General features: G+C 39.2%; 9 protein-coding genes across 9 annotated transcripts; 4 read left to right on the top strand and 5 right to left on the bottom strand.

Moving 5' to 3' along the window:
- Positions 1-113: 113 nt before the first annotated feature.
- Positions 114-2,300, bottom strand: FOA43_003633 (uncharacterized protein; the record flags this gene model as incomplete). The annotated part of the gene is made up of 1 exon (XM_038923884.1): positions 114-2,300. One exon carries the CDS (start codon positions 2,298-2,300, stop codon positions 114-116), a length of 2,187 nt encoding a protein of 728 aa, XP_038779812.1.
- Positions 2,301-2,538: 238 nt separating this feature from the next.
- On the bottom strand, positions 2,539-3,600 carry SNF4 (AMP-activated serine/threonine-protein kinase regulatory subunit; the record flags this gene model as incomplete). The annotated part of the gene is made up of 1 exon (XM_038923883.1): positions 2,539-3,600. One exon carries the CDS (start codon positions 3,598-3,600, stop codon positions 2,539-2,541), a length of 1,062 nt encoding a protein of 353 aa, XP_038779811.1.
- A 558-nt stretch (positions 3,601-4,158) lies between these two features.
- Positions 4,159-6,024, top strand: FOA43_003631 (uncharacterized protein; the record flags this gene model as incomplete). The annotated part of the gene is made up of 1 exon (XM_038923882.1): positions 4,159-6,024. The coding sequence occupies one exon, from the start codon at positions 4,159-4,161 to the stop codon at positions 6,022-6,024; it is 1,866 nt and encodes a 621-aa protein (XP_038779810.1).
- A 73-nt stretch (positions 6,025-6,097) lies between these two features.
- FOA43_003630 (uncharacterized protein) lies at positions 6,098-7,294 on the bottom strand (the record flags this gene model as incomplete). Its single annotated transcript, XM_038923881.1, has 1 exon — positions 6,098-7,294. One exon carries the CDS (start codon positions 7,292-7,294, stop codon positions 6,098-6,100), a length of 1,197 nt encoding a protein of 398 aa, XP_038779809.1.
- Positions 7,295-7,465: 171 nt separating this feature from the next.
- FOA43_003629 (uncharacterized protein) lies at positions 7,466-7,942 on the top strand (the record flags this gene model as incomplete). Its single annotated transcript, XM_038923880.1, has 2 exons — positions 7,466-7,507; positions 7,568-7,942. The coding sequence occupies 2 exons, from the start codon at positions 7,466-7,468 to the stop codon at positions 7,940-7,942; spliced, it is 417 nt and encodes a 138-aa protein (XP_038779808.1).
- Positions 7,943-8,003: 61 nt separating this feature from the next.
- On the bottom strand, positions 8,004-10,196 carry FOA43_003628 (uncharacterized protein; the record flags this gene model as incomplete). The annotated part of the gene is made up of 1 exon (XM_038923879.1): positions 8,004-10,196. The coding sequence occupies one exon, from the start codon at positions 10,194-10,196 to the stop codon at positions 8,004-8,006; it is 2,193 nt and encodes a 730-aa protein (XP_038779807.1).
- Positions 10,197-10,430: 234 nt separating this feature from the next.
- On the bottom strand, positions 10,431-12,452 carry FOA43_003627 (uncharacterized protein; the record flags this gene model as incomplete). The annotated part of the gene is made up of 1 exon (XM_038923878.1): positions 10,431-12,452. The coding sequence occupies one exon, from the start codon at positions 12,450-12,452 to the stop codon at positions 10,431-10,433; it is 2,022 nt and encodes a 673-aa protein (XP_038779806.1).
- A 404-nt stretch (positions 12,453-12,856) lies between these two features.
- Positions 12,857-17,221, top strand: FOA43_003626 (uncharacterized protein; the record flags this gene model as incomplete). Its single annotated transcript, XM_038923877.1, has 4 exons — positions 12,857-14,307; positions 14,546-14,572; positions 14,635-15,269; positions 15,768-17,221. 4 exons carry the CDS (start codon positions 12,857-12,859, stop codon positions 17,219-17,221), a joined length of 3,567 nt encoding a protein of 1,188 aa, XP_038779805.1.
- Positions 17,222-17,491: 270 nt separating this feature from the next.
- Positions 17,492-18,699, top strand: FOA43_003625 (uncharacterized protein; the record flags this gene model as incomplete). The annotated part of the gene is made up of 2 exons (XM_038923876.1): positions 17,492-17,723; positions 18,128-18,699. 2 exons carry the CDS (start codon positions 17,492-17,494, stop codon positions 18,697-18,699), a joined length of 804 nt encoding a protein of 267 aa, XP_038779804.1.
- Between the last annotated feature and the right edge of the window lie 1,687 nt (positions 18,700-20,386).

The following is a 20,386-nucleotide window of genomic DNA, read 5'->3' as shown; positions in this document are numbered from 1 at the left end:
CCTGAGTTTTACTATTTGCTTTACTGTATCCTTTCCTACGCTTTTCTTCGCATGCTATCATTTTTGAACCTTTTCTACAACAATAAGAATTCGTACAATGCATTAAAATGAATTTATAAATGCGGAACTTTCAAGCTTGAAAAAACCATGTTCACCACACTGAAAAGCCCCTCACCGAGTACCAAACCACTACTGAAAATGATCATCTGCACTTTACTGCTGCGGTACTTTTCACAATTGCCTATCCTCTTAAGCCAATAATAAGAAATTAGGCCGCCAATAAATCTGGCGAACGTAAACGATGGCACATTGTAAATGCCTATTCCAACTGGCACTCCATCAGGAAGATATTTTAAATATCTGTAGAACTTACACTTAGTATTTGTCACTAAATTCTTCAAAAGAGAAATCAAACCAAATATTGTACCAAATATAATGGAAAACTCTAGTACTTTTGGTGGGAGTCCAGTACCATTAACTAATCTTGCGCAGTCAATCCAAATCACAGCCGTCGGTATTTTGAACATCTTGCCTGGAATCTCATATAAGTTTGTGTACACCTTGTACATTAAGGAACTCATGAAGATCGAAAATATAGATCCATATATTTGGGCAATAAACTGGGCTTTTGGAGATGCACCCAAAAGGTAGCCCGTTTTCAAGTCCTGCATTAAATCTCCAGCCTGTTGTGTAGTGGCTTCTGATATAGCACCACTAATTAAATTTATGAGAATTGATCCCCTTGTACCCTTTGGAATGATAACAGCACATATGAGCTGAGAAAGCTTTCCTATACCACTGACAGGATTAAGATCGGTCTCACCTAATGCCTTAACACCTAAAATCGACAACAGAAGACTCATCACCACCGAGGATACTATAGCGTAGACTGGTATGACGGAACCGAACACAATTCTTGTAGAAACTATGCAGAGCACACAAGAGCCAATCAGGCCAATAATGACCCATTGCATAGGAACCATATAAGACTCACCCACATCGTCCAACGACGAATCATTTTCTGTTGATTCAGATGCCTCTTTGCTGCCGCTAGTAAAAATATGATCCATTGTATCCGACGATCCATCACTTGTACTGTCGTATGTTACCGTATCTGGATTAATATCAATCTGGCCACTGTTGGCACTGTTATTATTTTCCATCAATTGAGCCAACTCCTGGTGAGCTATCTCTGAGGATATGTCATCACTTGGAGCATGAGCAAGACACTGGAAAAACAATCTAATTAAAGATTTTGTAATTAGGACTGTCAACGAAACCACAGAATCGCTAATCATTATGCTTAGCGAAATCCACATAATCCAACCTTCACTACCCTCCTTCCAATCGTCCGTAGGGCCAGGAGCCCAGTTCTGAAACTTCGCTAGAGGAGAAAGAATAGCCCAACCAAGAATAGTACCAAAGAGCATATAAACAGTGGTTTGAAAACCCATAATAATTCCTTGACCAATATAGGCAGGAGAAGGTTGAAAGTTGATCATGTATTCTTCTGACAGTTGAGAGCCGAAGATAGGGATAGCGCGTATCTGAGGAATGAAATAAGATACAACAGTGTATAAAGACGCCACCATCGATGTTATTCCAAGCAGTTTGAGATTTGAATGGTACTCCTGCATATGTGCAAGCTCACATATATCTTGTGATTCAATAATTGTCATATTACTGTGGTAGGGACCAATCGGTTGGTCATCGGATGTTTCTTCGTCCTGTGGTAGCTCCTTAACACTAGCCGTCCCATCAATTTTCAGCGAGGTTCCATGGAACACTGATATGAGCGTCGCTGTAGCACTTCCACTAGGAAAGGGAAGTTTCTCCCTTATCACAAACTGCCTTCTAAGAGGTATAGCAAAAAAGACACCAAAAAAAGCGACGCCAGCAGACCAGACAACCAATTTCCACAGCGGCTTCAAGTCTATTCCATCAATGTACCCACTTTCCGCATTAGTCAAAAGTTTCTCTATAGCGGGAATAATACCTATAAATCCATAGGCCAAAGGCCCCGTTGCGACTGCCACGGCAACACTCTGCACAAACACATTCTCCACATCAGTAAATTCGAATCCCAACTTTTCCTCGAAAGCTTTAAACACAGCAAACCCTAAAAGAGCAGCAGGTAGAGACATCATAGAGACCCAGCCGGTTTGCAATCCAAATTGAAAATTAGAGATAAGAATCACTGATCCGATGCACAAACCGGCTATAGTGGATCGTAATGTAACTTGAGGAAGACTAGCCTTAGAGGACCACTGTATATCCTCAGGAAGTTCAATAGGAGCCATTATCATTCAAGCGACAGGGTTCTGTACCTGGAATTATGAAGATAAAGAGGAAGGAAAGAAAGAAAGATCATCCATACATCTACAGGCCTTTTCCTTGCTCCTTTATTATCTTCCTAATTAGTAAAACCGCAAAATGATTACTAACCTACTGAGAGACAAGCGATGGCAAAAGCAAAACGCCACACCACGTGACCACGAATTTCATATTATTTGCATACATTTTCGGCCCTCTCTATTATTAAGAGAAAAGTATATATCTTAAAATATCGCTGAGAGTGAGCACACCCAACAATTTCCCGTCATCATCTACAATGAACAATCTATGTACTCTAGCCTTTCTTATGGTTTCTGAGATGGCGAATACACTATCGTTCAAAGTGCATGTATAAACACCTTCGAAATCTTCAGATCTCTTTAGCAGTGCTTCTCCAACACTCAACGTAAGATCCGCATATAATCCTCCCTTAATAAGTGTGAGAACATCAACTGCTTCGTAAGCGTTGATCAACTTATCCTGCTCATCCACTATGGGAACAGAAGAGATTGATTTCTGAATCATTAAATTAATAACCTCCATCACTGGAGTCTCCAATTTTGCAGCAGAAATATTAGTAGTCGTACCCATGTTTAGTTCATGTAATGGCTGTAGTAGTATCTTTGTCTCTTTGCAATTCATACTGACAAATTTAAGAATTCTGTACTGGGTTAAAACACTCACGACAATTTCTCGATGTGTGTTCTCGTCCTCATCAATCAACGGAATTCTTCGAGCAGAACTTTGAATCATCTTCACACAAGCATCATACAATGGTTTAAAAGGATGGATTGACACTGTTTCCAGGGATGGAGTACCAACGGCTTTCTCAACATCTCTGAGTCCGTCTAATGTAAGATTATCTATGAACTGGAACTGGGTGGGATTCTGAGAGTAGTATTGAATCACATTGATGAAATCATTAGACGTTAACAAACCTGCAAATCTCGACGTCTTACTGTTCCAGAGAGGTGCGGAAACAATACTGTTTTGAAGCAAAATGTTCAATGCTCTTTTCACTAATAATGACGTCTCAAAAACTATAACTCTGTAGGAAACAGGAAGAACATCAAATGATGTTTTGCTCTGTAGAAATTCTCTGATTGCATGTAACCCTATCCGCTGGTCCCTTCGGATCTGATCTGGAGACAGTGTGGACAGTAGATTAGGGTGCGCTATCATACCCCGCTGATTTAATGGTGGCTCTTGCGGTTGCTCCAATCCCTGCTGCAGTTGCTCTCCATTATTTTCATATTGATTCTGCATAATAACCTCTGAGCTTCACAAACTTATATCAATTCCACGTGTGGTGATGATGATCGATATGTCTTGTCAATTTTCTTAAGCTCTTGCTTTCCTCTTCTGAGCATGTAATCGTCGTCTACCTAAGCGTCAATCGACTTCATCGTTCCTCTCCTAACGACTCTTCTCTTTCTTTTTATTCAAAAAATTTTTTTTTATTTCATTTTTCTTTTATCTTAAAATGTGAAGTTTTTCTAAGTATAATTTCCGGACTTGAGTAAATCATAAACTCAGCACATCTTGTTTCTTCACTACCGACATAACTTTCATTTCTTAGCACTTCAGCTCTGTTGAACGAATAAGTTAGTCAATCGATCACGATCTCTCTGGCACTAACTTAAATACTCGAACTTTTGCAGGTCTTTTGGTGTGATTGAATCTCATTTGCCTTTTTTTTACTATTTTTGCTTCTTTTGCCCATACCTCTTTTTATAGATACAATTTAGTCTCTGTTAACTCTAGCCTTGTTTTCAGTGTCCGATGCCATTAAATGGTGATAACCCTTGCTATACTTCTTATACAATGACCACGATACAATCGGCAGCCGCGCCACCTATATCTACCAACGCATCTCATGTTGTGATAGGTGATGAGATCTCTTCCCACAGAAAGAGACCGATCGATGAGTTCACGGAATCTGCTACGAAACGAATGAAGCCGGATTTCTCACATCAAATGTATTCCAGACTGATAAGGTCTGCGCTAGATTCCTTGGACCAAGGAGACTTTTCCGCTATAGATACTCTCACCTCACAAGTCAACATGAACCCTGCTAAGTCGGATTCCTTATCTATAGGCTCCATCACTGTTATACTACGCTTACTTAACCAGGAAATATCTCGCCTGGATAACAGGGCTACTACGCCTCTAATACAAGCTCTTCTAAATTACAACTGGTTGGGTCATTTGGAGAATCCGGCTTTTGTAAAGAGCTATTCAACCTTCCTTACCGTTTTAGTATCCGGTATTCCGAAATGGTTTAATGAGGTGGTCAGCAAATTGGTTTCTGGCTTTACCAGCAAGACTGATACTGAATTATACCAACTTCATAAAACGCTAAAATATCTCATTCAAATCAGTCCAACGTCATTTAATCTTCTACCGTTGATTTTGCGTGATAAATTCCCGAACAAAGCCGCTCCAATGGATGATATGGTGAACTATACCAAAAATTTACTTGCATTACTTTCATACTGTGACGATCTACGCTATCCGATATGGTCATTAATTGTGGAGAAGCTTATAAATTTGGATGTGGAGTTACAAAACCAAATAGATGACGTTGATGATGATGACTTAGATGCAGCATTAAATGACGATGAAGAGAGTAATGCCCGAGCTACTGATAATGACATTAGCGCGATGTCTGATATTTCCACTGTGGTGGCCTCGGATGCTATAAATGATATATGTGACGCTGAGGAAGTTGCATCTGATATGGACAATGATGAAGATGATGACGATTCATTAATGGACGATGAGGAAAATTATAACGCAGAAATTCATAGCATTAGTGATTTATCTGCAAAGTTAGATTCTATTATGAAGCTTATTTTTGAGAAGACGGAGAGTTCTTTTACTCCAGAAGGTTTAGAGTCTGGAAATGGAGTTAAACTTTTTAGTACTTTGACATCGATCTTTAAACTATACGTTTTACCTACCCATTATACCAGGTGCGTTCAATATTTGATGTTTCATATGGTGCAACAACAGCCTGACCTTACCGACTCATTTCTTGTCGTGCTCCTTGATGTTGTGTTCAACGCCACAGAAATTATAGCTAACAGAATCAAGGCAATGCAGTATGTCTCGTCATTTATGGCTAGGGCGAAGGGATTATCTAAGGAGCAACTTCTTTCAGTTATGAAATATCTCATGGCTTGGTGCAATGAGTATGTCACTGAAAGGGAAAAGGAAGTTGGAGATGGTAATGGAGGCATGGACAGATTTAAAATGCTCTACTGTGTCTTACAGGGACTGATGTATATATTCTGCTTCAGATACAAAGATCTGAAGAAAGAGGACAATGATGAAGAATGGGAGTTACGATTGGATAAGTTTTTCAACAAAATGATTGTGTCCAAGTTCAATCCTTTAAAATACTGCAATGAATCCGTTGTTTTGATATTTGCAAGAATAGTTCAAAACGTGGATATGTGCTATTGCTTTTCGATCATTGAAAAGAATAAGAGGGAAAGGTTAAACGGAGTTCGAAATGCTTCGGCCAACTCGGATTCTTCTGAAAATAGATTTGAAAGTAAACAGGAGTTCTTGGACCTTGAGGCCTACTTTCCTTTTGATCCTCTCATGTTGAAGAATTCTAAAAAGATTGTGAATACCAATTATATTGAGTGGCAGAGTTCGGACGATAGTGAAGATAGTGAGTGATAAGAAAATAGGTATTTTCAAAATATTAAGCTTTGCATGTTTCTCTTTTTAATTACTGTTTGGTTGCTCCTAATTATATCATGAGTCTTCTAATTCCGGTAACCTTCCATTCATTCAAGGACTCACTATATTTGCAACCAAGGAGTATTTTACCCGTGACCGGGCACCTTCCACCGCTTTCTTTATCACCTTCACGTAAATAGTTGTAGATGCAGGAGTAGTCAAACACGTAGCCTGTCTCTATAATCGCAGGATTATGAATCTCCTTGTGGCATATTCTACAAAGATTATCCCTTGTTTTGAGTATTCTACCAACTTTCTTATTTTGAAGAACTGCTGATGGAAGAATATCAGGCTTTGGAAGTATTCTTTTCTCTTCAGAGTCCTTACCGAAATCTTTAGAAAACTCCGACGTGTTCCACCATTCTAAGAACTTGAGTAAAAAGATTGAGATCGGTAGCACCGAGTTGGAAGTGATGAGGGTGGTCTTCTTTAGTGGCAGGAGTATTTTTGTCCATAGTTTGGCAATTGATTCTAGCATACTCTCAGGCCTGACTCTGTTGGAAGGAATTGCTGGAGCAGCAAGAAACTTTGAAACCCGTTTCTCATCCAATTCGTAGTCGTACTGGTTAAGACGAGAGAACTCAATATTGAAGAAATACTGCAATATAGTGGTCGAACTCATCTTTCCGCCGATAAACAACAACTTGAAGGCCAAGTCCACAATTCTTAAGAGCATAACGGCAATAGGATAAATCCTAACAAATGAATACTTGATAAAATCCTTAAAGCTCTCTCTCGGTTTTAGTCTATGCAATACGAAGAGAGGAAGGTATTTCTCGTAAAGTACATCCAGCTTCTCTTTCGCATAAGGTACTAGCAAGACATCACATAATGAGCCAAGTAGCTGAATTTTTGAAAGCCTCTTCAATGATTCAATCTTCTGTGAGACGTCTTCTGTATCTGGAGTCGCTGAAACACCTAGCCTTTTTTTATTGACCCTTTTCAAACCGTAGAACTTCTCAATGAATGTTGAATTCCAACTGCTTAAGTACTTGTACTCTATGAAGGCACGGACAAACAAATTTAAATCATCAAAGTGATTAAGAATTCTGATAAGGTACCTTGGATGTCTACTAGCATAGTGAGCTAAAATGTATCTAACAGAAGGTGAAAGTAACCTCTCTAGCTCATTCGCAGAGATTATCTCAAACAATGTCGGTGTCTGCCGATGCAAGAGTCTTGAATCAAGGTTTGAATAAAAATCCATTGAAAACTTTCTTAATGTATATATAATGAATAGAACTTGCTGAATCTGTAAGGAGAAAGGCTTCACATTTTATATGACCAACTTTTTCTACAACTTGGTTCTTTGCTTAGTTTTTTTTATGCCTTCTGTCTTCTTGATTATTTAACTTTCGTTTAGAGGAGTGTATGTATTATGACAGATAGGCTTACACAACTCCAGATATGTTTGGATCAGGTATGTATCTTCTTCACTGTTTGGCATTTCTTTCTCCACTAACACTTTATTTCGCAACAGCTCACTGATATGTTCTTCGCTTCCCTCACATACGTGGATCAGAACCACGATTCGGTTAAACTCAATGAATCTGACCTCAAAATGGTCAACCCAGACTACCACCCTGCATCTCAGTTGGACTTTCAGTCTAGTCTTCAGGAATTATCCAGAGACATAATACTCAAAACGAGGCAGATACTAACCATAATAGACACGCTACCCGGGGTGGGTGTTTCAAAGGAGGAGCAGCTGGCCAAGATTCAATTATTAAGTCGAGAGCTTGAAGAAGTAGAATTGCAGAAGAAAAAGGTGATACTAAAAAAGGATGATCTCATGAAAGTGGTAGATAAACTGATATTACTAGTCAGTGATGGAATAGCTATGACTAGGGATTAACTGTAAAGGGGAACTTTAATATAGACGCTATTTATATATTCAAATGGCAAACGTCAAAGCATCATTCTGCATATGCAAGACACAAGTTATCCCACGCTGGGGATATTAACATACGTTCGCAAGCTTGTCTTGTCCACTTGAGTCCATAGATAAGAGGAGCGAATTCTATGTAGGTCACTAAGATAGCGACACCCCATAAAAGCATGAAGCAGTAACCAACCTTGGCCCTTCTAGACACGATAAACTCAAATGTTTGGCAGACTAAGAGGATACCAAAATATAGAGCGGGAATATAATGGAAGAGAAATACAGTCTGATCCATTAGATAAAATGGCACTAGGTTGATCAGGTATCCGATGAAGAAGTCCAAGCCATGGAATTCATAGTCGTAGACCCTGCCACTGGAAGTGGTGACCCTATTAGGATTCCAAGTGATGAGTTTCCCCAATTCCCAAAGGCCAAATATAATGACAGAAAAGGCTACCAAGTAGTAAGTGATCAAATTACCCAAAAGGTATATTGTTTTGCCCGGTTGCACAAAGTATGGAATACCTCTGCTTAAGAAAATCCATTCCTTAGGTTTCGACATGTACTCGTGCTCAAACTTGTTTTCACTAAACAGCTTCAACATTGCATTGTTCGTCTCGATAAACTTTTCCCAAAAGCTGAGCTTTTTGAAATCAACGGTATTCGAATCCTCATTGAACAAAGGGTGTCTATTGTAGTCAACAAACCAGAGTGATTTAACAAAGGTAGGACTCTCAATACAAATAACCTCAGTTTGTCCATGTCCCCAATCCTCTGGTAGCTTTTTATCAGTTCCCAAAAGGTAGCAGCTCTTTTTACGGTTGTAAAGCTGAAAAATGGTATTCCCAGCCTTCAATGTATGTTTTCCATGCTCTGTTTTGCAGTAATCTGAAGCAATCTTTACCTCAAAGTCCGCAAAATCGTCGCCTGTCCAAGAATCATTACCTAAAGCAGAGGCTTCTTTATTGTAGTCCTGTTCAGAAAGAGCGGGTTTACTGCTCTCGTGAATGCGAAGAAAGGCCTTTGTGTTCTTGTGAAATAGGCGAAGCGTCTTTCCATTCCGAATAGGTTTGAGTTTTTCCAAGAGCTCATTTCCTAATGCCTTAACCCTTTCTTCCACAAACCATAGATTTTCCTCGTCTTGATAATCATCTACTAGAGTAATTTGCTGATGGCCGTTAGGGTAGGTACCGTTGTAGGAGTGAAGATATTGACCAGAATGAAAATTCCTAAGCATAATATCGGATCCATAAGAAACTTCTTCAATAAGGTTGCTTAAGTGATTATGAGCAAGACCACGCTCAAATTCGGGACTCATTTTGCCATACCCAGGACCTTTATTAGTCAGGATGTTGAGATGGATAAAAAAAAAGAACAAGTAAATGGTAAATGGAATGGTGAGGAATGCAGTGAGCTTTGAAAAGCCGGTCTTCATAACGAAGCTCGTCTTCAATCTAAGATCACCAAGGTCAAACCAGGTCTCCTTGATAGTTACCAGTATGGCCCATATCAAAGTGAATATTCCTATAACTCTTGAAGAAATGACAAATCCTAAGGAAATTCCAGATAGAAATAGAACAGAGAGCCATTTCCTGCTGAAGGCTCTACTATTCTGTAATGTTTTAATCATGGACACAGCAAAAGCAATGAAAAAAAGCATAGGTGAATCCACAAACATGAATCTGGACTGTTCAGATATTGAATTCTCAAATGCCACAATGAATGCACCAAAGAGGGCAATGTAATGCCTCACATCAGAGGCCCTAAGTGTCCTATAGGTGAATAAGATGGTGCATCCGCCCAATAATGAACTGAATCCCCTAGTCACTGTGTAGGGGAAAAATGGTTGCGACTCTGAATTCAAGTAGGATTCGCCAGTATTAAAATTGAAAGTAGGGGAAACATAGTTACACAGCTCAACTAACCAAGTGTAGAGAAGTTTAACGGCAGGTGGATCTGTGTCTAAAGAGAATGCATGTGTCAAATAGTTATTAATTGACTTTCCCACGATCGATTCATCAAAAACGACGGAAGGAGGTTCTGCTATATTCCATCGTCTAACAGCAATTGCAACAATCAGTAGAAGGAGTAAATGAATCTTTTCAGTAACGTTGATTTGCAACGGCACAGAAGATGTTTTCCTAGACACGAAAGCTCTCAGCGGTCCCTTTTCTGAAGAAAACTGAGTATCTGGCTCATCATTTAACTCAATTGGCTTAGCAGCCATTTTGCTCCTAGTCTTTCTTTTTGTACTGCCCATAGATATCAATTGATCACTCAACAAATGATAGGAACGAGACTTGCTTTTCCTCTATGAAGACACGAATGAAAAAAACAATTTACGAGGGACAAAAAAAAATATTTGGCATCGAAAAATTAGTCTACGTGACTTGGTGTATTCACCCCAAAAATTCCTAAATGTATATTAAACCATACTCATATAAGTACATACTATCCATGATTAGTTGAAGGATAATACGATCTTCTTACCTCTTCTACCCTTTTTTCCTTTTTTCTGCTGCTCTTCCTTGGCCTTCTGTATTTTCTTCTCAATGTCGAAGTAATCCTCATCGTCTTGAATGGCCTCTTCTTCTAGCATTGGTACTTTGGTACCCCAGACGGATGTGCCATACTTCACATTACCATCGGTAGAATTGGAAGAGCCCATCTTCGCGTATGTATCATCCAAAGAAGGTTGAGCAGTATCTGAAGAAGATCTTCTGCTGGGAAAATGAACAAACTGATTCTCTTTCTTAAGCTTATAGCCATAATCTTCCAACGGGATGTTATTCTCGGATGAATAAAATTTGAGAGTCCTTAATTCAAGTTCTCTTTCAAATGTCTTTTTATTTCTGTCCTCCTTTAATGTCTTGTTTCTAGTGCGCCTAGATCTATCTTTAAGTTTCTTCTTGAACTCTGAATACACCTCTGGTGGTATAAGCGTATTTGATTTTCCTATCCAGTTCATTTCCAAGAACCCCACTTCTGTTCCAAAAGGTAAATGACCCAAGTACTTGAGTTTATGAATCATTTCTTCAGTAACCATTTCATAATCGTGGGAAATATTCTCTAAATTTAGCGTCAGAGTGAATGGAAACCTGAAATAATCCACATATATTGTTCTAAGCACCTGAACATCCAATCCTGATAAAAAGTATTTGACTTTGGAACTCGGACCTGCCAAGTATTGGTAGAAAAAGTAACCCTTTTGTCCATTCTCTAGTTGAAACTCGCTTTGTTTTACAAGCAACTCGTCAATCTCATTTTCAGACAACGAGCCCACTCGGGAAACTTTATGGCGATATGTGGGAGCAATGACACATTTTCCCTTGTCGTCGTAGAATGTATCCCTGGCATCCTCAATTTGTGATTCTATTTCAGCTTTTGCAAGATCGTAGTATAAACTTGAATCATGATTAACCTCTTCATCATACGATTTATGAGCTTCGATGCTTGAAAGTTCCCCGTTGAAGGAAGAGAGAATGAAATGAAAGTCACATTTCATTATTCGACTGTATCTGGCGTATTTCGAAGATTCATAGAAATCTTCGGCAGTGGAACCTTGTTCGATCCAAGGAATGTTACCGTCGAACTCTGAATCCTCAAGGTAAAACTGGAAAGGCTGAGCGAATATTTTATTGGCAGGCCTGTACATTAGCGTCAATGTAGTTGGCTGTCCAGGAACCGGTTTAAAGTCCTCCTCATGTGTTATCAGAACGGGAAGTAGTCTATGACGTTCCCTAATAATCTCGTTACAAAGCGGACAAGAAGCACACCTGTTGCCAGGCAAATCTTTGGGTCCATTTTCTGCTTTCTCTTTAGCCTCAGCAGAATAAGCAAAGAGTCTTAAAAGGCAGGGATAACAAAATATATGCCCACATTTAGACATTCTAGGGGCAATAAATTCATCTTCGAGACAGATGGGACAATGATAGTCCTCGCCGTTGACAATAACTCTCACTATGCTGCTATCATCAAGTGGAAAGTTGGGATCCAGTATCTGTGACTTATAATCAGCCCTATAATCAACAATAAATTTGTAATTCACGTTGATGTAGCTACGACCAGATAGGGAGATATCTGCAGCTCCTCTTCCATTGAAGGACTTTTTTCTATTTCCTCTAAAATGTGAATGCTTTTTGGCTGAGGTCTCAATAGACTCCAATTCCCGGTTCTCATCATCGGCAATACTGAAATCCAGCAGATGGCTGATATCAAGTCCCTTCTTGTTTGACATCAGAATAGACCGTTCTAGCATTAAGTCATCATCATTGAGTAGAGAGAGCGTATCAGTACTTACACTGGTATTACTATCGGAGCCATTCTCATTATACCTCTTGAAATGTCTTCCATTCTTTCGATTCCGCGATCCAGTCTTGATTGCCTTGTTATTATTGAAAGCTTTTGGATTGTTGCAAGAGCGTTTGACAGTACCGAAAGACATAGAAGAAGCATTAATAGAGGCCTGTTGATAGTCTTTCATAACAAGAAGAAGAAAAAAACGGAGAGTACCGGCCTAAAGTATAGTGAATAAGATGAAAGTATCGAGGCAAAAGAGCCAAGTAAATGGATCTTAGACGTCGAAACGCAAAGGAAGTATGCACCTATTGCTGTAAACAAAATGAGTTTGTCTCGGTGAAAGGCGAAAATGCACGTACATAGTGGTTAGCCCAAAAAGCCAAATTTTGTGGTGTCAGGATGGGTGACTCACTTATTGTGCTGTTGGTGTAAGAATGCGATACTCGCATTCGTTTATAGCAAAAGAGTTGAGTGTTTTAGGTGGGACACTACCATTCCGATCTCGTCCTCTAACATTTTGAATCTCTCCGATCTCAGAATAACATTTCAATAACTCCTACTGTTCATGAGTTTCTGAGGCCAAGGGTTATGGATTCAATTATCAAGCAACTTGTAGCGGGGGTTAATGAAACAAAATCTGTTGGAATCTCACGTCTCGAAATTTTTGATGAGCCCGGGACGCAGAATAAGCTAAGTATAGATATCGGTTATGGAAATATTGTTTCTGAAGGAAGTCTAATCGAGTTGATTCAACATGGTGATAGCGGCTTTGTACTAAAGATCCCGGCTGCCTTCAATAGGCTCAAAGTGATTTTGACTGAAGGGCTGGATCTTACCCAAATGGCTTGGTCTATCTGCGAGCGCCAGTCACAAGACATCCAGTCCGAATCAATATCTATCAGCCTGGCCGAGGTCGACGGTTACATTGAATTCAATTTGATAAATAAAACCACGAAGAATAATGTGTCTTTTATATGTCTTTACAAGAGTCCATGCACGATTAAAATTCCAGCATCAGCTAAGGAAAGTTTCATCGGCTCATCGTCTGAAGTCGCCACGGCCTTTCCTGTTCCTGAGGTAACTACACCAGAAGACCATACTTCTTTGAGCAAAGTATCTTCTTTTTTTCCTGTGACTCAGGAAGATGGTCCCGTTTTAAGACAGACATTGGCGGAATATGAACTTAAGATTCCTGTATTATTAAATGATTTTGCACGAGCCAATGAAGTCTTAGAATCTTTTGCAAACTTATCACGTCAGACGGCCAGTTCAAAGAATTCACTGGTAAAATATCTTCGGGATATTTCTAGAAACAGCATTCCCGAAAGTCTCAAGCGGAAAGCTTCCAAAGGAGCGATCGACAATTCGACTGTTAATCAACTAAACGCTTTGTTCGATGATAGCTATAAGAAGATCGTGTTGAATATAAGGCATAAACTTTCCGGCCGGATAATCAGTGTTGACACATTATCCTGCCAGAAGAAGCTGTTTGAAGATGAAAGTAAGAAATACTATGATTGGCTCTCCAAACTCTTAAATTCAGGAAAGAATAGAGATGATAAGCTACTTTTAAAGAGGAAGGCATTTGAAGTTGCCAAAATCGATTACCTCAGTTTTCTTTATGATTTAATGATTGGGGTTAACCTTCGATTCATATCTCAAAATGATGAAGGCTTCAAGTTTTCTTCCTATGTTCTGGAATTACAAGGTAAGAGGAAGGAGTTTAGAGCTTCTGTAGTCAAATCTTCCTCTTTGGCACAGTTGAAGGCTCAGATGGCCACTGCTACTTTCTCAAATCTGAATCATACCCCAGGTGAAAAATCGGGTATCTTGTTTACTCAACGGGGTCAGGGTAAATCCGGCTGGCATAAGCAATGGGTGGTATTGAAAGCTGGCAAGTTGACTGAATATATGGACTGGAGGAAGGGTGTATCTGTGCGCAACAAACCTATCGATATATCCCTTTGTAATATAAAATCCATAGATTTTGAGAAACGGAAGAACTGTTTCAGATTGATTACAAGTACGGGACTGGAGAGGTACTATCAAGCAATAGATGAAGAGGAGCGCGATTCATGGGTTCATTCGCTGTTCGATGCTGGACAGCATATTGGGTTCCATCGTGGTAGTGATGCTGGTACTAAATCCATGATACACCCTCACTCAATTTCTTCAGCTCTGACCCTTGCGAGGGCAACTGAAAGGATGAGAAGAATTTCATCGGTATCCTTAGCTAATTTGAAAGTGGTACAGGCTGTATCTGAGAGTAATTTTCAGTGCTGTGATTGTGGATCTAAGGATTCTGTTGAATGGATCTCACTTAATATCTTGGTAATCTTCTGCATTAAGTGTTCGTCATGCCATAGATCCATGGGTACTAGTATATCCAAAGTGAGATCGCTCAAGCTTGATTCTTTTGATAGAGAAACGCTGGCATTGTTATATCACATCAATAATGAGTCATCCAACGCTTTTTATGAAGCTCTTCTTCCGGAAGACCAGAGGATTAATGATTCAGTTTGCGACTCTCGGCGGTTGGATTTCATTACCAGGAAGTACTCTAAACGATCATGGTTTGACTTTATGAAGGTTTCAGACCCATCAAGTCTTCTTATCCACGGTGTTCAGTATCACGATATTGATCAGATCTTGAGAAGTATTGGCGCAAAAGTAGATATTAATATGAAGGTGACGAAGCGTGCATCCAGCTTAGATTCCAGCGAGAGGATTGAATTTAGTATTTTGGAGTATGCCTTATCGCACCCAGTTAAGGATGAGATTACAGGTAAGCCGTTATTTGATTCTGCCGAATTGTTAATACTCAATGGAACAAGACTTGGTGATACTACTCAATCACATCTTGAATTGTCGAAGGAAGCATATTATTATTGGGGACAGAAAATAAACAAGGTCAACTGTGTCAAGTGCGAACCCAGCAATGCAACGACCGTAACCGATTCTAATACCGCGACTAGCTCCATCACTGATTCCTCGAGCCGAGGTAAATATCAAGAGGCTTCAATTCATTCTGACCAAAACAGCCATCATACACTTTCCAGTATTACTGCTCCCCACATAAATTCGAAACCTAAAGGTGGACTCCGATCTCCGAGAGGGAAGATCAATAGCCTTCTTCGGATGAAGAATAAAAACTAAGCTATTCAAGATTTATATATGCAATTACCTCTATAGAATTATTAATGATATTAATTGCGATGCAAGCAGGTATACGAGTTTAATTGCCATTAAAGTTAAGAAAGTTCCTGGATATTTTCTAAGTCGAATAGAAGAAAGTCGGGTAAAATAATATAGTTACTTTCAGAGATTTTAGCCTTCAAATCTTTTAGCGCTTAATTTGTAATGACTTGAAACTTTTCCCTTCCTTTTTCCTCTTTTGGATTTGCAGGGATTTCTCGACTATTTAGGAGATTGGATATGTTCAGGAGATTGATTTAGCGCCCAACCGTTAGAAGAAGATTCTTTGAGACCGGCTCTCAAGAAGACGGTTTGCATCAGCTAGCACTAATTAAGCTTACAGTTCATATATTTCTCAATCATATCAGAGATTTTGTCATGAGTGCAATCCCCAATTGGACACCTACTTCTTGTAAAACCTACCTGTTTATACCTAATGGTAAGGAACTAGTTTGCGAAAATATTGAATTGAAAGAATGCATTGGCAGGGGAAACTTTGGAGACGTTTATAGGGGCATATCAGTCGGTACAAAAGTGACTGTTGCTATCAAGACCATTAATTTAGATAAATCAGATGATGATATTCCTATTCTCCTACAGGAAATAAAATTATTGAGAGACTTGAACAGCCCATTTATTACCAAGTGGTATGATACTTGTGTCAAAGATGTGACAATGTTCATCTGTATCGAATATTGTGGAGCAGGTTCATGTACTGACTTACTCAGAATTCACAAGTCTTTAAATGAAGTCGCCGTGGCGTACATTACTAGAGACACTTTACGAGGACTTGAATATTTGCATAGCCTTGGAATCATTCACAGAGATGTGAAAGCGGCCAACATATTGCTCACAGAGGATGCTCAGGTAAAATTGGCCGACTTTGGTGTTAGTGGCAAACTTCAGAATTCTGCCAAAAGAAAGACATTTGTTGGAACACCATACTGGATGGCTCCGGAGATAATCCTTAGAAAAAACGGATATAATGAAAAAGTCGATATCTGGTCATTAGGTATTACAGTAATTGAACTTCGAACAGGAAGGGTTCCTCATTCCGACGAGGATCCACTGAAGGCCCTTTACCAGCTGTGCAAGAGACCACCGCCAGGCTTAATTGGATCCGAGTATAGCCACTACATTAAGGAATTCACTCGGATATGTTTACAGAAGCAACCTCAATCAAGACCGACCGCATCAGATCTTCTCAAGATGAGATTTATCACCAGAACCCGATTTAAAAGCAATCCTTTGATACAGCTCATTCAGGAGAAGTTGGAGGCAACCAAATTTCGGCCAAAGAAAAGGCAACCAAAACATCCATTGAAGTTTGATTCCAATCATTTCGGTCCAAATATGCAGTGGAATTTTGAGGTGACTACAAGAAAAGATAAAATGGGTGGCAGCAGCGGTGGTAATATTGCTCACATCGGTGATGTACAGAGCAGTACGATGATGTATGACTCTAACAAAGAAAATTCGGTTGTTACTTCTATGGAACCACCCGTCTATGCAAAGAGTCCTTCGCAATCAAATGACATAATTTTGAATGAACAAAGCGGATTAATACAGAAAGTTTTTGAGAACATTCTTGTTTTGGACCAGAAGCGTCATACGTTAGGCGAGCATAATACCTGCCGGGACGATGCCAAATTCAAAAGCATTTTGAACAATGTGCAATCATTGACAATGGAGTTGGAATTCCTTCATCCCGGATTTCTTAAAACATTATGTATAGCCTACCTCAATTCTCAATACTGAAATAAACGGACAATCCCTAATCTCAATCTTGGCATATAGGACAATAATTTTACTGGAGCAAAAAAATAATTGAGAAAGAAAAAAAAAACGTTTTCGGACGAGGCTGTGATGCATCGTTAATCGCCGAGGCGGCCATCGATTGCTTTGCTATCATTAAAAGTTTATAAATGAGCTAAGATAGTAGCACGAGATATCTGTTGAAAATGGCAAATACCCTGTTTCTTTCACCTTTTCTTTCGATATCCATATTTTTGATACAAGTATTTTACAATGCATGCTAAAGACTGGCTTATGGCATTTGTTGGCGTCTTCCTCCCTTTTGTCCCCGTGGGCATTAAGAGAGGTATCTGCTCTGCTGACTTCTGGATTAACATTGCTCTCTGCTTCTTAGGATTTTTGCCTGCATTGATCCATTGCTGGTACATTATTTCCTGCTATCCATATGAGTCCCGGTCCAATTACACTGGAGTCACGTTACCGGGTAGAGAAGCACAAGGATATGGTGCTGTCTAAGCGCTTTCTTCTTGGTTATATATGTATAATTGTCGCCCCACTGCTGCTGGTGCTTATTTTTTTTTTGATTAAGCGAAAATTTACTGAAGTTTACTTTAAATCCCTGTAGAGAAGTGTTGCCCTTTTTCATTAAAGAGTCTCTTCTGGTCAGTATGAAACTAGGAATTTGGAAACTAGAAAATGAATATGGCTATATATCCACCAAGTTCAACCTGAATACTCTGCCGGAGAATATTAGTGAGAACGCTATCATGCTTCCAGACCTTAACTGTCTACGAGTATAGATCACCATTTTCAAACTGATCTGCCTTTTACTAACATTGTAGATCTCATTCAATGTACAAATAGGGCAAGATATCATCACAAGGCTAACACATCCTGCATTATTTCAAGTGCTTAGCGAATCTATGGCGGGAGGTTCAGTCTGGTCTAGTTTGGGATATCAGCCAGAAATAGCGGTAACAACGCCGAATTCTCAGATGCAGATAGTTCTTGTTGACAAAACTATAAACAAGGACACAGTAAATGATTTGCGTGAATCAAATATCCACCAGGTGTGCAATATACAGGAAATGCACTTCCAATTCAATATTAATGATAAAACTATGAGTGATCCAATGTTGTCTACCGAAAGTATAGTGAGAAAATTAATTTTCCATTTGAACTATCTCATGCTATGCAACTATATTCAGTTAGAAGAGCGGTCACCTTTGGCATTCTCTTATGCAGCACGGAAGAAGTATTCAATTTCGTCAAACGTAATGCCGTCTCTTTCAGAGTCGTTTGCGAAATCTAAGGAAACCTTGATTCTCGAAAAAAGAGCTTTGAATGCCGGGTTTCTGAAACAAGTTTGTCATGAAAATCTTGCTGGTTACTTGAAGCGTATGAGTCATCGTAGGCTTGAGCAATTAGCCGAGAGGCAAAAAGAGACACCATTAGTCCTCGAGTTCTTTGCATTGGCTTAAGCATCCTTGTAAGTATAACGAAATCGTTTCAATTGCTGAATTTGCTTTTTTAATATTTTTCTATCATAGTAACTGGAGTAGATGGAACCTGCAACTAATAAAGGTACTAAACCTATTGAATCTATCGGCAATTGGAAGTTGATAATCTGTACGTAACCGAGGATGGCTGATAATAAGCAATTGAGAAGCATCAATGAATGGTTTGAAATTCTGCTTGATATCTTCAAATCAATGTTATACTGGATGAATTCCACGTCGAGAATAAATGTAGATATCAGAATCGAAAAACAGTAGAAAAACCTGAAGAATGCATTGTAGCATCTGTAATGTGGCGATATCAAAATAAATAGGTTGATGAGAACGAAGCATACCTCAACAGCTCTCAAAAACTTTATCACATTGCGGTCTTTGGGCGTAAGCTCTCTTTCTGCATAAAGAGGAATCGAATCTTCAAGAGTTTTTATGAGATTGTTCTGCTCATCTATGTCAATGGGCCTAGAGTCGTCAATATCATCCGTCTCACTGTCGCTTTCACCTCCTGAGTGTATGTTCATATATTTTCTTCTGATTATTTTGTTCAATCTAGGCATTTCAGATAGTCTCCTTTTCTCTGCTATGTTGTTTGTTTCTTTGTACAACAAAGTAGGAACAATTCTTGATAGGCGATATGACGCGAAAAAGAACGCTGTAAAAAGAAATAAATGAATAATGCAAAATTGAAATCAAAAAGTTCGAGGAATTCCTGTTTGGGATTAATTACGCGCGTCATATTTTTCAGAGATGGCTGGGCTCGAGGGTCATATATTTCTTTCCATCCTGACATCTGACATCTAAGTTTTCAGATCAAATCAACCTGGATCTTCTTCCTTCACTTATCTTTTGAAAAATAATCATAATCTAGGTTGATGCCCTCGCAATTTATCATTAATGCATTCCGAGACATTGTTCCTACTCTATCTGAACCTTATCCTAAGCAGATGATAGAATATGCAGATTCTCTCTACGGCTTATCTAAAGTCAAACAGGCATTGAACCCTCAATTTGAAATATCTCGGTATCATTTATGTTGCTATTTAACAGTGGAACGATTTAGGGGAAGGCTGTCGCTGCCCGAACCAAGTTCTAATAAGATTCCAATTCCAAGTCGTAAACTACGTTCTATGATCTTGGACTTCAAGAAAAGTTTGACGAGACCGTCAGTTTTGACAACACCACCACCTACACCAAGAAAAAAGAGAAGAAGAAAACAGTCACTATCACCCAACATATCTTCAACCTCCGGTACAGGAAAGAAAGCTATACAGAATCCTTATTTAACACCAGAATCAACCCCCTTCAAGAACTCCAGGATAATTGACTTAGACTCTAGTGAATTCTCACCAAAAAGATCCAAAAAGAATTTGAAGGACCAGTTATTGGCCGCCTCCAAAGGTAAACATGATACTGCTGAGACGCGAGCAGATGGTCCAAAACACAGAGTAGGCAAGACGAGCACAACCCGAACATCAACACCCAAGAAGGGTGGCATCTCAACTCCACTACTCATTTCATTCTGTAACCGGTTTTACATTCCTGAAGATACTTGTCAAAATATTTTAAAAACGTTTAATGACATCCACAGGAGAGTGAAAAATCCCTGGGGATTACTATGTGGACTAGTCGGAGTGTCATTTATTTGCCTCAATAG

This window comes from Brettanomyces nanus, chromosome 4 (assembly GCF_011074865.1).
Source record: "Brettanomyces nanus chromosome 4, complete sequence".
Classification (NCBI taxonomy): Eukaryota; Fungi; Ascomycota; class Pichiomycetes; order Pichiales; family Pichiaceae; genus Brettanomyces; species Brettanomyces nanus.
Note: the sequence above shows the minus strand (reverse complement) of the source record. Positions and strands in the feature narration are given on the sequence as shown.